A 13,700-nucleotide genomic window follows, 5' to 3' on the forward strand; every position below is an offset into this window, starting at 1 on the left:
CAAAAAAGCATGTCTAGAAACTCAAAAGTGAAAATTTACAGAAAATCTTAATTCATCCATTCTATTAACAAATCATTTTTCTATTTTAAGAAGTTCCAACATAATTGAATCATTTCTATTTTTAATAAAAAAATTAATTTATCTTTTACTTTATTATCTCTTAATCTCTCTTACTTTATTTAGCATCCACTTAACACAATATCTTAATCTCCGTACTGAAAAATAATGTCTCAATTAACATGCGGCCCCAATGCTTCCGAAGATTGTCTCAATCGCACTCCCATGCCTAGGTGGGGCTTCGTCCTGTTGTACGCCTCAACAATTCTCTCTCAGAACATGCAGACCTTCGGAACAGAACCGACAACCGAGTCTTTGATGTAGCAACCGCCTTCGACTCCTCGGTGGAATTTTTCTTCACGTTTGCCAAAATACTCTTTGCCTTGCTTTGCCTTGGCCTTTGCCTTTGCATTTTTGCCCTTTAGTTGGGAACAGATGCAATCTCGGTCTCTTCATGGGATACCTCGAACGATCCAATAGGCTCCATACCCGAAATCTCTTAGTCATCTACATTGATTCCATATCCATGAGTACCCAGGCCAGGGTATCAAACGCCGGGAATCGTCATTTGCGTCAATGGTTCCCGAGTCACCGGCGGAACCTGCGTCGACATGACTTGTGGAAGAGAATCTTTATTCCAAGTATTCACATCATTTGGGTCCCGACCCATTGCATATGCATAGGCCAAGAATGTTGCTTGAGAACTTGGCTCAATTTTCAACAATTATTAAGATTTGGAAGTAGGAAAACAGAGTGTGAGAGGTGTGAAAAATTAATTGAAAATGTGGGTATTTACAGGGAAATGAAATTAATTAAAAATATAAAAAATATTAAATCATGCGGCTACCACGAGAATCGTCCAACAGTCGGCGATTCAGCTGCATAAGGGGAGGACAGCCGGGTGGCCGTGGACAGCCGCAAACGGGGCTGCATTGTGAATGCCCTTAAAGGTCTAGCATATAATTTTAATGATCAAACAAAAATATAAATACACAAAAACTCCCAGGTTGAATTCCAACTTTACTAAGTAAATGTCATCTTCCCGTATAACTATAAGCTCGCTCAACACTCACTGCTCATCTCTGATGTTATACTCTTGACTTCGTTCAAGCAAACTACACGACCTAATCAAGCTTATATACCTAGAGAATATAATGTACTACTATATTCAAACGCCACATATAGTAGTGATGATTTCATGCAAATGATTAATCAACACAAATTTACGACATCGAATTATAGCTCAGAAATGAGAATGTAAATTAGTTAAATCCTTACTCCTTAGTATTTCAATTTGTGACACATTTCTCATAGATTGCAAATAACTGAATAAGTTAAACCCGTAGCTAGGACCACATTAACACGAGGCAATGTCACCTGAGACGAGAGATTAGTTTCAAATACACCACAAATCAAGTTGTTAGATTCACCATGGGACAAGTCAGTTATCTTCACCTTGAGTGCGACTAAGAGCCCTGGGATGGGAAAAAATGAGCTTTTAGGTGATCAAGTTTGGAAAAATTAGATTGAAAATCAAGTGATAAAAAATGTAGTGGAAAAGCATATATACCCTTATAGACAAAACCCACTGCCCTTGTATCCAATCTTGATGAGGTCTCAACTCAAAATGCTGAAACTCCATCATCTCATTTGTCGCATTGAAATAGACAGAGTAGTTTCTGCTCGAAGAGGCTTTCTGGACTCGACCAACACGCCACCCATTGTTATGCCAAGCATCAACTCTGTCAAATGGCTTATAGGAATCTCTTCTTTGGATGACTGAAGGGGAAGGCCTTATGCAAGGGCTGAAAGCTTCTTGGTGCAGTTGTGTTCCATATTCGTTAATTAAGGTTTGGTATTGAACTAGATAGTTTCTTATGCCTAGTGATTTCAGAATAATAGCAGGGTACCAAATGCCCTCGTTTTTGTCGCCATCATCACCTTTTATCTCTACCTTCATCCCATTCACAATGAATGGTTCTACTCCCATTCTGTCGTGCTCTCCATAATTTATAATTTGTTTGTTGTTGACTTGCAACTCCGCTTTTTTCTGCATTCAAAGGATCGTACATAAGAAGATGGAAATGGAAATACAGAAAAAGTATTTCAAAATCATACCATCATTGCAGCAGTCCATTTGCCACCAATCCAATCTTGATGAGCCCTTAAATCAGAGTGATTAAAAAAGATTTCCTCGTTCGTTGTCCAGAAATACACACCATATCTTTGATCATCAAGAACTTTAGAGACGAGGCCAACCCACCACCCATCATTATACCACGCATCAACTTCTTCCAGCAACATGTAACAGTCAATCCTCATGATTTCAGGGGCGCAAGGCCTGATATATGAAGCAAGCGCCTCTTCTCGTAGCAGTGCAGATTCATCATCTGTTTTCAATGTCTGGTACTCAACCAAAAATCCACCGGAGGCTAACGAGCAAACTATCTCAGCAGTGAACCAAGAGCCGTGATAGCCTTCTTCATCACTTTTCACCTCCACCATCACCCCCTCCCTGAAGATTGGCTCTGCAGTTCGCCTATTTTTTATCTTCAACTTCTTGTTGTTAGGCTTAACGTTCAATTCAGTCTTCTCTACCTGCAACACTAATGATGATGAAGAAGAGAAACAAAACATTATTATCACCAGACTGAGAGAGCAAGATGTACTCACCTTAAGATCTGAAAACCATTTACCATCAATCCATTCTTGATGAGGCCTCAGTTTGCGATGCTCCAATATCAGATCTTCATTTGTGTACAAGAAGTGAACCATATACGAACCGCCATTCAGGACTTCAACAATGTAACCCTCCCACCATCCACTCTTAGACCAAGCATCAACACGTTCCAGAGACTCAAAAGGCTTAACACGCCTGATAACAGGTGGGGTGCACCTGATGCAAGAAGCATGCACTTCTTCTCTCAAATATTCAGTCTGTTCACCAGTTCTTAAGGTTCTATACTCCACCAAGTACTTCTCATCTTCCAATGGTTTAACAATAACAGCAATGAACCAAGAACCTTCGAACCCTTTCTCATTCCTCTTGACCTCCACTAGCATCCCCTCACTGAATCTCATTTGCTGTGGTTTCTTCCTGCACTTTATCTTGAGCTTCAAACCATTTGATTTTGCCTGTGATTCAGACGACGACTTGCTCTGCATACATACAACTTATAAAAATAAGCACTAGAAGATAGCAATCAGCATCACAAGAAAAGTACATTTTCCTGTTAACTTAAACATCAGCAGCAGCTGTGATTGTGAACACTTTGATGAACCCAATAGATGATGAATAAATCTCCACCAGCTATGAATGATTCAAACCTAATCACAACCAATGCTTACAGTCTTACAGATAACTTCTTCTGCTCCTACATAATAAAAACGAAATAATGCAGCAAAGGAACACTAATATGGGAAAATTTGGCACAAGAATTGACATGTTTATTGATCAACTCAAACAAAATTTTCGCTATCAGATATATCACCAGCAGCTTTTACACACTTTGATGAGCCTCATTCTTATATAATCATGCGATAGTTAAACATCTAAAGCTAACCTTTATTAAAGCTTACATCAATCCCTAGCAACCACAACTTCTTCTTTTAGCTTAAATTCACACAATTATGAAAAACTGAAATTGAAAGGAACAAGCGAATTGCTAACATTTGCTATGCAAAATCAAGCAATAATCAGCCAGTTATATCCAATAAACACACAGACTACAAAAATTACGAAGTTAAAATAAATAGATAAAACAAAAAAGACACACAATACCTTCACTTGAAGAACTTGCTGAAGCAGCAATGGCGGATTCCACAAGCCATCACTCCAGTCCCTAACCGTTCTCACCTCCCACTGCTCCACCGCAGAAGCGGAACCCTCTCGATCCGCGCCCTCAAATACCACCGAGTAGCGCGAATTCTCCAAAATCTCCGCGATTTCCCCTCTCCTCCACCCCTTTCTCTCTCCGCAAAACGCCTCCACACTTTCCCCAACCTTAAAGTACCTGTGGATCTCCATCGGCTGCGCCGGCCTGACCTCGGCGGCGGCGACGTACTCGCGCCGCAGCGGAGACGTCGGATCGTCGCTGTCCGTGCTCGTCTCGAACTTGACGTAGGCTCTGTCGCCGCAGAAGCGGATGAAGGTGGAGGGATGCCATGTTACGGCGTCGTTAGGGCGCCGGACTTCGATTCTGTCACCTTTGACGACGAATTGCGAGGGTTTTTTGGGAGGTAGGTGCTGCATAGTGCATGTGAGAGAGATGGAAACCTAGAGAGAGAAGGTTGATGACTGATTGGCAATGGCGGGAGGAAAATGACCTTTCTAGGCTTGCACTTCACGTTTCAAATCTGCATTTTTGGTTTTTCGATAAATTAAGGTTGTGACTAAGCATGCACAAACTGAATCGGCCCGGCGGTTCCGAACCGCCGGTTCATGAACCGGAACTGGAACCGGAATCGGCACTGGCGGTTAGAATCAGCCGGCGGTTTCGCGGTTCAAGCGGGCCGGTTCAAGTTCGCGAAAATTATGAACCGTGAACCGGCGGTTCAACGGTCCCAACGGGCAGATTCCAGCTAGGGGCTTAGGGTTGCAGGCGAGGGTTGCAGAAAAATCAGCTGTTTCTGACGAAAACCGCCGGTTTCTGACGGTTCCGGTGCTTTTTCAGGTGGCAGAGCGTAGGGTGCAGTGTATAGGCCAGAAAACCGGTAAAAAACCGCCGGTTTTCGGCCAGAAACCGACGGTGGACTAAACCGCCGGTTTTGGTCTGAACCGCCGGTTCAGGCGATAAACCGGTCGAATTTGAAATTTCATTTTTTTTATTTCTTCCAATTTTACTCCTATAAATACCTCACTTCCCCCTCATTTTTACTCACCACATTCTTGTGTTAACAAGGATTTCATTCTCAATCTCTCTTTCTTTATTCTCTCATCATTCTCTCTAATTGCTCAAGTTGTTTACTAGTTACTACTTACTACTATGTTTGTTGTTGTGTTCGTAATTTACCATTTATTCCATACTCCATATTCCATCCATACTACTTTCATTTATCACTATGTCTTCTTCTGGTGGTGGACCGGGACGTGGTGATCGGGGCAATGGAATTGCCCAAGATCAAAGTAGTCGTCCCTCAAAATTAAGGCGACCTAGTCGTCGAGAAGTTATGGAAGAGGTTTCCCGAGTGGCGGTTGAACGCCTGCAAGTAAGTTCTAAAAAATAAAATTATTTTTACAATTCATAATTTCATAAGATTGAGTTTTTTAATTTTTTTTTGTGTTTCTAATTAAACTTTAACCTATATTATATTTATAGATAGAAGAAGATCATAGGATGGTCATGCTACTCGCTGAAATGCATCAAGGTGGGGGTAGGGGCGGGGGCGGTGGTTCCCAACAAAATGACGAGTACGACGTGTCTATATCGTCGGACTCGGACAACAATGATGATAGATCTCATTCTCGTATTCCGTCTAGCACCGGCGGAAATGAGGAGATGCCTCCTCCGCCTCCACCCACTAACACTACAAAAGTTTTGAAATCTGATATTTTTGTAACACTACAAGAAGGTCCCGGTGGTGATTCCAAGTCCTCGTGATCCGCACTCTCAAGAAGAGACATCGGCGTTTCATGCATATTGTAACTATTGTGATAAAGTCTACAAATTTGCGAGTGGTGTGGGATATGGCACCCTCCGTCGTCATTTGGTGACAAAGCATCCGGTAGAATGTGGCACTACCTCTACCCAAACCCAACTAAACTTCCAACCCGGTGGCTCAGGTTCGTCAGGTACGCTTCTTTTTAAATATGATCAAAAAAAATCTGACGTTATGACTAGATGGGCTACAATGAAGCATTTTCCTTTTAATGTTTATGATGCCAAAAAATTGAGGTTACTATGCAAAGTGGTTTAAACGTAGCTATCAAAAAAATAGGTCGAATGACCGTTCAACGATCTACCGTTAGACAATGTTTAGAGAAAAATGTTGAATTATCACGTTATTTAGTTAACTTGGGCCACAAAATGAACATTTGCTCAGATGTATGGACTGATTGTTTTAACCGGCATCCATACATGGGCATTACGGTTCACTTTGTGGACAATAGTTGGACTTTGAACATGCGTTTAATTGGTTTTAGAGAATTTGAGACACCACACACTGCACCCGAAATTGCTTCTTTAATTATTAAAGTTTTGAATGAGTTTCAATTACGCAATAAGATATTTTCTATTGGTTTTGATAATGCAACTGCTAACACCGCAAGTATTAGTGATTTGATTGCGGCTTGTGCTCCGGTAATTGGAGGTAAGTATTTTCATCAAAGATGCATATGTCATATTTTAAATTTATGTGTACAAGATGCGCTTGAATTATGGCAAAAGCATGTTAGTCCTATTAGAACTGCAGTTAGATTAATCCATCAAAAGCCAGCTATTGACAAAGCTTTGAAGAAATATTGCAATCAAAAGAATGTAAGATATACGAATTTTAATATAGATGTGTCTCATAGATGGAATTCGACATATGATTGTCCAAATTCTACTTTGACGCATAAAGATTCTTTATGTGATTTTTTTAGAACCTATCCCGTTCATGATTTATATCTTCCGCATAGTTGTTGGGAATATGGCGTGGCTTTATTTAAATTGTTTAAATATTTCAAAATGCTACTGTTGAATTATCGTGTGTTTATTATTGCACTGTTGTTCGTGTTTTAGAGCATTGCATGTATATATCACTTGGTTATAAAACTGCAATGAAAAATGCTTCCTCTTCACCTGAATTGATGTGTGTTTTATATTATACGATTGAAAAATGGCTTAAGTATTTCAGTGAGATTCCAACGGTGTTTTTTATTGCAAAGGTCTTGGATCCAAAATGCTTCCTATCCAGGATTTTAGATTTTTATTATAACAATTTGAGTTCTATTGATCTTGGTCCACTTCAAGCGGTGCAATCGGATAACAGTGACGAATTTGGAGTAGACCTCTCAGAAACATTTCAAATAACCCTCTCGGACCGGTCAATTATCCAACAAACCTTCGAGTTTAACTTGCATGCTCTCTACACCGAATATGAAACCAAGTATAACAGTACCCACCAAGTCAGAAGACCCCCCCTCCTCCACAACATAAGTATGGCTTCGCATTTCAAGCCGATTATGATGACCCCGGCGCGCAATCCTAATTAGTCGACCTATACAGCTACAACACCGGCGGAAGGTCCTCAGGTATGGTAAGTGAATTAGATTTATATTTCGATTCACTATTTTCCTTTGGTGATGAAGGTCCTACTCCTCCCGCCCAAATCGACGTCCTCGATTGGTGAGGAACCCACGAGAAAGATTTTCCCATACTTGCGTCAATGGCCAAGGAGATTTTTTCTGTTCCGGCTTCCACTGTCGTCGTCGAGTCCGCTTTTAGTGTTGGCTCGCGCGTGTTGGATGAATCAAGAAGTAAGCTCTCCGCGAAAAATATGGAAGCCGTGATGTTACTTGATGATTCGGCCAAAGCTGACGTTAGAGAACAAGAAAATGATTGGGATGATCGTCAGGAGGGATCACAAGATGAATTCACCGGGGATGAATCATATGCCAACCGTCAACCGCCGCCGGCCAAGCCAAATAGGTAAGTAAGGTAAGAGAACTACGTGAGCTTTGATTAAGTAAGAGAACTACGTGAGCTTTGATTAAGTAAGAGAACTACGTGAGCTTTGATTCCCTAATGCAAATGAGCATTGGGGATACGTAGGCACATCAACTTAAATTTTAAATTTAAGTTGAGCTCAAGTCATTTTCCTTTATTTCTTTTTTTTTCCATTTGTTCCTACTTTTAAAATATGCAAATATAATTAAATAATTGTATTTGCATATACTCTAGTCGATGAAGTAGATTTCTCTATAAGGCTAAATCCGGGAAACTTTTGACAATTCTACTATAATTGTTGATTGTTAGACTAAACTCAACATTTAAAGTTGAATTGTTAAAGGTGTTTTCAATTTAATTATGTAGAAAGATCTCATTCGCCGACTAAGAGTATATATACTTATAAGTTTTTTTTATAAGAACTTCTATGTCTTTTTTGTAATTTGTAATTAGCTTCGTTGTTGACTAGTAGTCTCATTATATTTAAATTTTTGTTTAAGTCTTCAAGACCTCAAGGTTTTTGTGATTTTTAATTGTTGTAACGTGTAATCTCAATAAAATTGCAACTTTCATCGTGTTGTTTTGAATTTTATTTACGCACATTTCAAATAAAAAATATGGAAAAAAAATTGGACGAAACGCCGAACCGGTCCGGAACCGGCGGTTCATGCCGAAAACAGGCGGTCTTGAACCGCCCCGTAAATCGGCAGTTTTTTGAACCGGAACTGGAACCGCCGGGACCCTTGGCGGGCCTGTTCCGGTTCATGGGAATCATGAACCATGAACCGCCGGTTCATGAACCGGAACCGACGTTTCCTGAACTATGTGCATGCCTAGTTGTGACGATGAAGCTATTAATTTGAGAATTAAATGACAAACTAAAACTAGACGAAATAATACGAAACATGATTAGGTTTTGTTGAGAAATTTGTTTTATAATGTTTTTTTCGTCGATTTGATTTATTTTGGATTTTTAGGTGTCATTTTCTATATCAAGTAATAATAGATTATAGAGATATGTTCTTTATCTAGTTCCACAAACTTTGCCTTATGATCCTTAAAAAACCTTAATGTTGAATTGAAATGGGTGATTATAGAATCTAATTTATAGTTCCAATATTGCTTGAAATGCAAGCTTGATATTTCTTTATTGCTCAGTAAAAGACTACAATAGTACTACTATTGCCCATGATTGATAGTAGGCATGTCGAAACGGGTAGTGGGTATCGGGTATTTCCCGACCCGATACCCGTCGGGTATCGGATACTCGTTACCTGCAAAAATCGGGATCAGGGTCGGGATCGGGTAGTAAAATTTTCAAAATATCGGGTATACCCGAATATCCGAATACCCGAATAAATACCCGAATAGAATTGTAGAGTAAAATATATCCTATATTTATACTGCACAAGTCCTCTATCACTTATCTCACTTTCGATGTGGGACAACTTGGTTAGCCACCACCTCTAGCTACTATCTCAAATATCATTCAAATTCAAATAGTAACATATAAATTTGAATCAAGTGAATGTATAATTTGGGACGACTTGATCAAACAAACATAAATTTTTATTATTAATTTTGAATATTTGAAATGAAATAACTATCAAAAGAGTTTATAAAACTAATTGGACTTAAGACTAAAAAATAATGTATCTAAAGGCGTAAACAAACATTAAAATTGTAAGATAAAGCCAGAGAACATTTTTTCAAAATATTTATTAAATATAATTGTAAAGTGAAAAATTAGATTAATATTCTACATGTAACTATATAGTTTACCAACTTAGTATCTAACTTTTATTAATTACTGTATATAGAAGGTGTGTCGTCTTATTTAGTTTCTACTCCATTTCATATTTAAAATTTTGTTAAAATATTAATCATTGTTACACTTGATTCTCTTTAATTTATGTTGAGTGTCTATTCGCATGCTGCCCATCTTAGAAAATATAAATAAAAACATGAGTTGTGTATAGATAGATATAAGATGTTAATGAGCTTATTCACAAGGTTTAAAAGCTGTCCCACATTGCCTAAGTAAAAGTAGTCCCTTAACCAAATCTATACAAATATTGGCAGATGCACACTAATTAAATTAACTACGCCTGCGGGTGCGGGATACCCGATGCGGGTCGGGTATCTGGCAGTATAAAATGTGTTTTTCGGGTTCGGGTACCTGTTTCGACACCCCTAATTGATAGTCCTATTATTATAGTACATGTTACATACCCATGTCGATATGTTTAATTCCATATTAGATCTCAAGAGAATCATTGGCTTTCAAGACTAACACGATGAGATCACAATAATGTGTTTGTAATAAATTCATTACATTATTAAGTATGTAACGGAGCTATGAGAGATCATGCATATTATTCATCTCCGCGCACATTGATTATTGAATATTGTTAACATTTCTTAACAATTGGAGTATAGTCATTCTATGTCTATCAAACTCGTTCGCGTGTTTATTTGTTTCATCCGCGAGAGTTCTTTTATACATGTAGTATATCTAGTTTTAAAAGTGAATATATATAATCATTACAATTATATGAATCTTTTATACATGTATGTATTAATGTATATGAATCTTACAAATTAAAAACGACAGACCACCTATTACAAGTATACATTCTTTCTTTAGCAAGGTTCATCTAATTTATCACCTCTTTTTTCATAAATTACAAATGATATCATATCGTATTCTCTTGAATACATGTATTAAAAAATGACAAATAATGCGGGATTCAAGAATATAGAGTATGGAGTACAAAGTGTCATCGGTGTGATTGTTTCGCATGTACTTTTTACAAAAAAGAAATCCTAATTATGCTTGGCAACAAGGACTGAGCCAGGAATATATAGTGGGCCAAAAATATGTAGTACTAGTATAAACTATAAAGAGTTTGAGGATGTAAGGATGCATAAGGTATTTTTAAAAAATATTACTGTATAAAATAATGATCAAAATATAAATGGTTTTTTTGAAGTGTGGAGCTCATGCAGCTCTGTCCCTGCTTGGCCGTTTTTTGCCCGTTGTTTTGTATTTTTTTGATTTTTTATATTTTTTCCCCCAAAATCATTTATAAATACACACATTCATCATCCATTTTCACATCAAATCATCTCTCACTCATCTCTCATTCATATTTTTCATACAACTTATGTACACCTTCATCTCTCACTCAAAATCTCAAATGGATTTCACCCATCTCATTGCGGAAGCGGAGCGCGAAGAACAAGAATACTACGAACAACATCGTGCCGCATATGAAGCATATGTCGCAGCGAATATCCCCGCCCCTCCTCCTCATCAACCAACTAGATCAACTCGCCGCTACATCTATCGTGACCGGGAGGGAGCCTACGACAGGCTCGTTGCCGACTATTTTGCCGACCCGCCGCGGTTTCCGGAAGATTACTTTAGGCGTCGTTTCGCATGTCAAAGCGCTTGTTTATGCATATTGTCAACACATTGTCCGCCCGTGTTGAATTCTTCCACACAGATCCAGATGCAGCCGGTCGGCAAAGTATCTCGGCGTTGCAGAAGTGTACGTGTGCCATCCGACAACTCGCTACTGGGCAAACAGCCGACCTCTTCGACAAGTATTTGCATGTCGGTGAGTCCACTGGAATCCTTTGTCTTAAAAATTTTTGCGAGGGCGTTCATACAACTTTCGGTGATGAATTCCTTCGGGCACCCACCACTGATGACGTCTTCACGAATCAGTCCATGGCTTTCTCGGAATGCTTGACAGCATTGACTGCATGCATTGGAGGTGGAAGAATTGCCCGACTGCTTGGAGGGGGCAACACTTAAGCAGCCACAAAGGCGGCGACCCAATACTTATCCTTGAAGCGGTCGCCGACTACCGCCTATGGATTTGGCATGCATATTCTGGCGTTGTCGGATCCAACAATGACTTGAACGTGCTCTATGTTTTTAGTGAATCAGTATCTAGTGGAGTACTATATGTTTTAATAAAATTTGCTAAATTTTTAAAATAGGTATCTAATGTTTTTAAATGCGTTTCATCCACAATGACGGATGTCCCGGCGGACGTCGGCGCTGGATGTCCGCCATTAGGCAGCATGCATATGGATACGGACGTCCGCTGCGGACACCGGAGTTCCACGGCTTTCCGGGATGTCCGTCGGGACCTCTGCCATTGCGTTGACACGACGGACGTCCCGGCGGACGTCTCGATTTTTTATTGTTTTTTGTGGATGTTCGTCGGGATGTCCTTGGGGATGTCAGGCATTGTGTAGTGGGATGTCCTTATGACGTGACAGTGCAGTGGAATGTCCTTAGGGCGTTGACGATGCCCACACTGTGGGTGCCTGCCATCGTCCGCGCCCTACGTTCGTGCCTGATGCATCGTCCGCGCCCTACATCACGGACGATGGCCATCGTCGGCGCCATTGTGGGCTCGACGGACGATGGCGCGGACGATAGGCCATCGTCCGGTGCATCGGGCACTGCATTGCGGGATTGGCGGACGATGGCACGCGTTTTTTATTTTTTGTATAAATACACCTACCTCACCTTCATTTGTAACGTTTCATTTCACGATTTCACTATCGAAACTCACATTTTTATTATTACTACGAAATGGATTCAAGTCCCAAGAGTCCGATGTTTGGGAAGGCGCGTTGGTCGGGTACAGAACCCGCCGAATACCGGCCGTTCGACGCCAACACTCAGTACGATCCCGAATTCAGCACGGAATCGTACGGTTTGTCTGACATGGAGCCGTCACCAAACCGACCCGTCGCCCCCTCCCGCCGCGCCGCCGCCGAGGCCGCCCCTTCCGCCCCCGCCAAAAAGAAGCGGACCCGGCACCGCGCGCAGAAGTTGCCACCTCCGGGAAATTGTGAAGAGTACGTCCCCGGCCGTACGAACTACCAGCTGGAAGAAACCCTCATATTGGCGAGGTGTTGGGTGGACATATCTGAGGACCCGATATTCGCGAACAACTAGAGGCAGGTGGCGTACTGGGAGTGCATCCCCGAGCGCCTACAAGCGCCAACGGGAGCAGCTCCGCAAGCACTGGGACCAGATGAAGAAGCAAATCAACCTGTTCTCGTCGGAGTACGAGAAGTGCTCGAGGAAGCAGGGGAGCGCCGAGAGCTTGAGCGACGTGCGCTCCAAAGCGCTGTTGTCGTACCAGTCCCTGTACGGAGAGTTCAAGCACGAGGCCATCTGGGCGCTCTTGAGGGACAAGCAGAAGTTTCAAGGCAGGATTCTGCACACCGGGGCGATAAAAATGACGAAGACCACCGAAGCTGGTGGTTACACGAGCAGCGAAAGCAGAACTCGTCTGGTGGACCTCAACCGGAGGTACGAGGACATTGAGAGTTCCGGCACACCGATGTCCTCCCTGCGTCCCATAGGCGTCAAGGCTGCGAAGGCCAAGGGGAAGGCGGCGGCGACATCATCCTCGACCGCCGCCGCCCCATTGCCGATCCCGGTCCCGCTCCCGAACCCAACGGCCGCCGCGTACGAGCAGTTGGCAACAGCCTCGATGGCGAAGACGTTGTTGCAGACGCACAAGGCCCTCAAGAAGTGTACGGACCCCGCTGAAGTCGAATATCTCCGGGGGTTGATCGATGAGCTGCGCAGGAAGTTGGGAATTGCGTAGATTAGCCAACTTGAATTGTGTAACTTTTGTTTAATGAATGCAAACTTCGCCGGTTTTTAGTTAATCGTTGTGTTTTTTTAATTTAGTTTGCATTACATATTTGAAAACATTTAAATTGATTAACAAAATAATAGTATAACATATAGGGCGCGCTATTGCAGGTGGGGGTAGGAGGATAAAACTGATGACGTGGCGCGCCATAGGGCGCCCCATTGCTAATGGCCTTAAGACATAACAAGAGATGTTTTTGGAAAATCCGTCGGATATTCATCCCATTGTGGATGCCTTTAAAAGTAAAGTGATGGAAATAAGGGCGGAGTTGGCAAAATGTAGTTGACGGAGATTCCTA

General features: G+C 41.3%; 1 protein-coding gene across 2 annotated transcripts; it reads right to left on the reverse strand.

The window, feature by feature from the left end:
* Positions 1-28: 28 nt before the first annotated feature.
* On the reverse strand, positions 29-4,382 carry LOC121799779 (protein AGENET DOMAIN (AGD)-CONTAINING P1-like). Of its 2 annotated transcripts, XM_042199247.1 has the most exons (5): positions 3,839-4,382; positions 2,731-3,216; positions 2,176-2,655; positions 1,628-2,107; positions 29-1,532 (listed from the first exon to the last, which is right to left on the reverse strand). In XM_042199247.1, exons 1-5 carry the CDS (start codon positions 4,307-4,309, stop codon positions 1,524-1,526), a joined length of 1,926 nt encoding a protein of 641 aa, XP_042055181.1. In that variant the 5' UTR covers positions 4,310-4,382; the 3' UTR covers positions 29-1,523. The 2 variants fall into 2 exon arrangements, with proteins under 2 accessions (XP_042055181.1, XP_042055180.1); XM_042199246.1 differs by lacking the exon at positions 29-1,532 and having other exon boundaries at positions 1,539-2,107.
* Between the last annotated feature and the right edge of the window lie 9,318 nt (positions 4,383-13,700).

Source organism: Salvia splendens, chromosome 4, assembly GCF_004379255.2.
Source record: "Salvia splendens isolate huo1 chromosome 4, SspV2, whole genome shotgun sequence".
Classification (NCBI taxonomy): Eukaryota; Viridiplantae; Streptophyta; class Magnoliopsida; order Lamiales; family Lamiaceae; genus Salvia; species Salvia splendens.

What these genes read in the sequence shown, in the direction of transcription:
- LOC121799779 (XM_042199246.1), bottom strand. Translation starts at nt 4,309, where the DNA reads ATGCAGCACCTACCTCCCAAAAAACCCTCGCAATTCGTCGTCAAAGGT. An exon ending in AGCAAGTTCTTCAAGTGAAG is followed by an intron (nt 3,217 to 3,838) that starts GTATTGTGTGTC and finishes GTATGTATGCAG; the next exon opens with AGCAAGTCGTCGTCTGAATC. An exon ending in AATGGTTTTCAGATCTTAAG is followed by an intron (nt 2,656 to 2,730) that starts GTGAGTACATCT and finishes TTAGTGTTGCAG; the next exon opens with GTAGAGAAGACTGAATTGAA.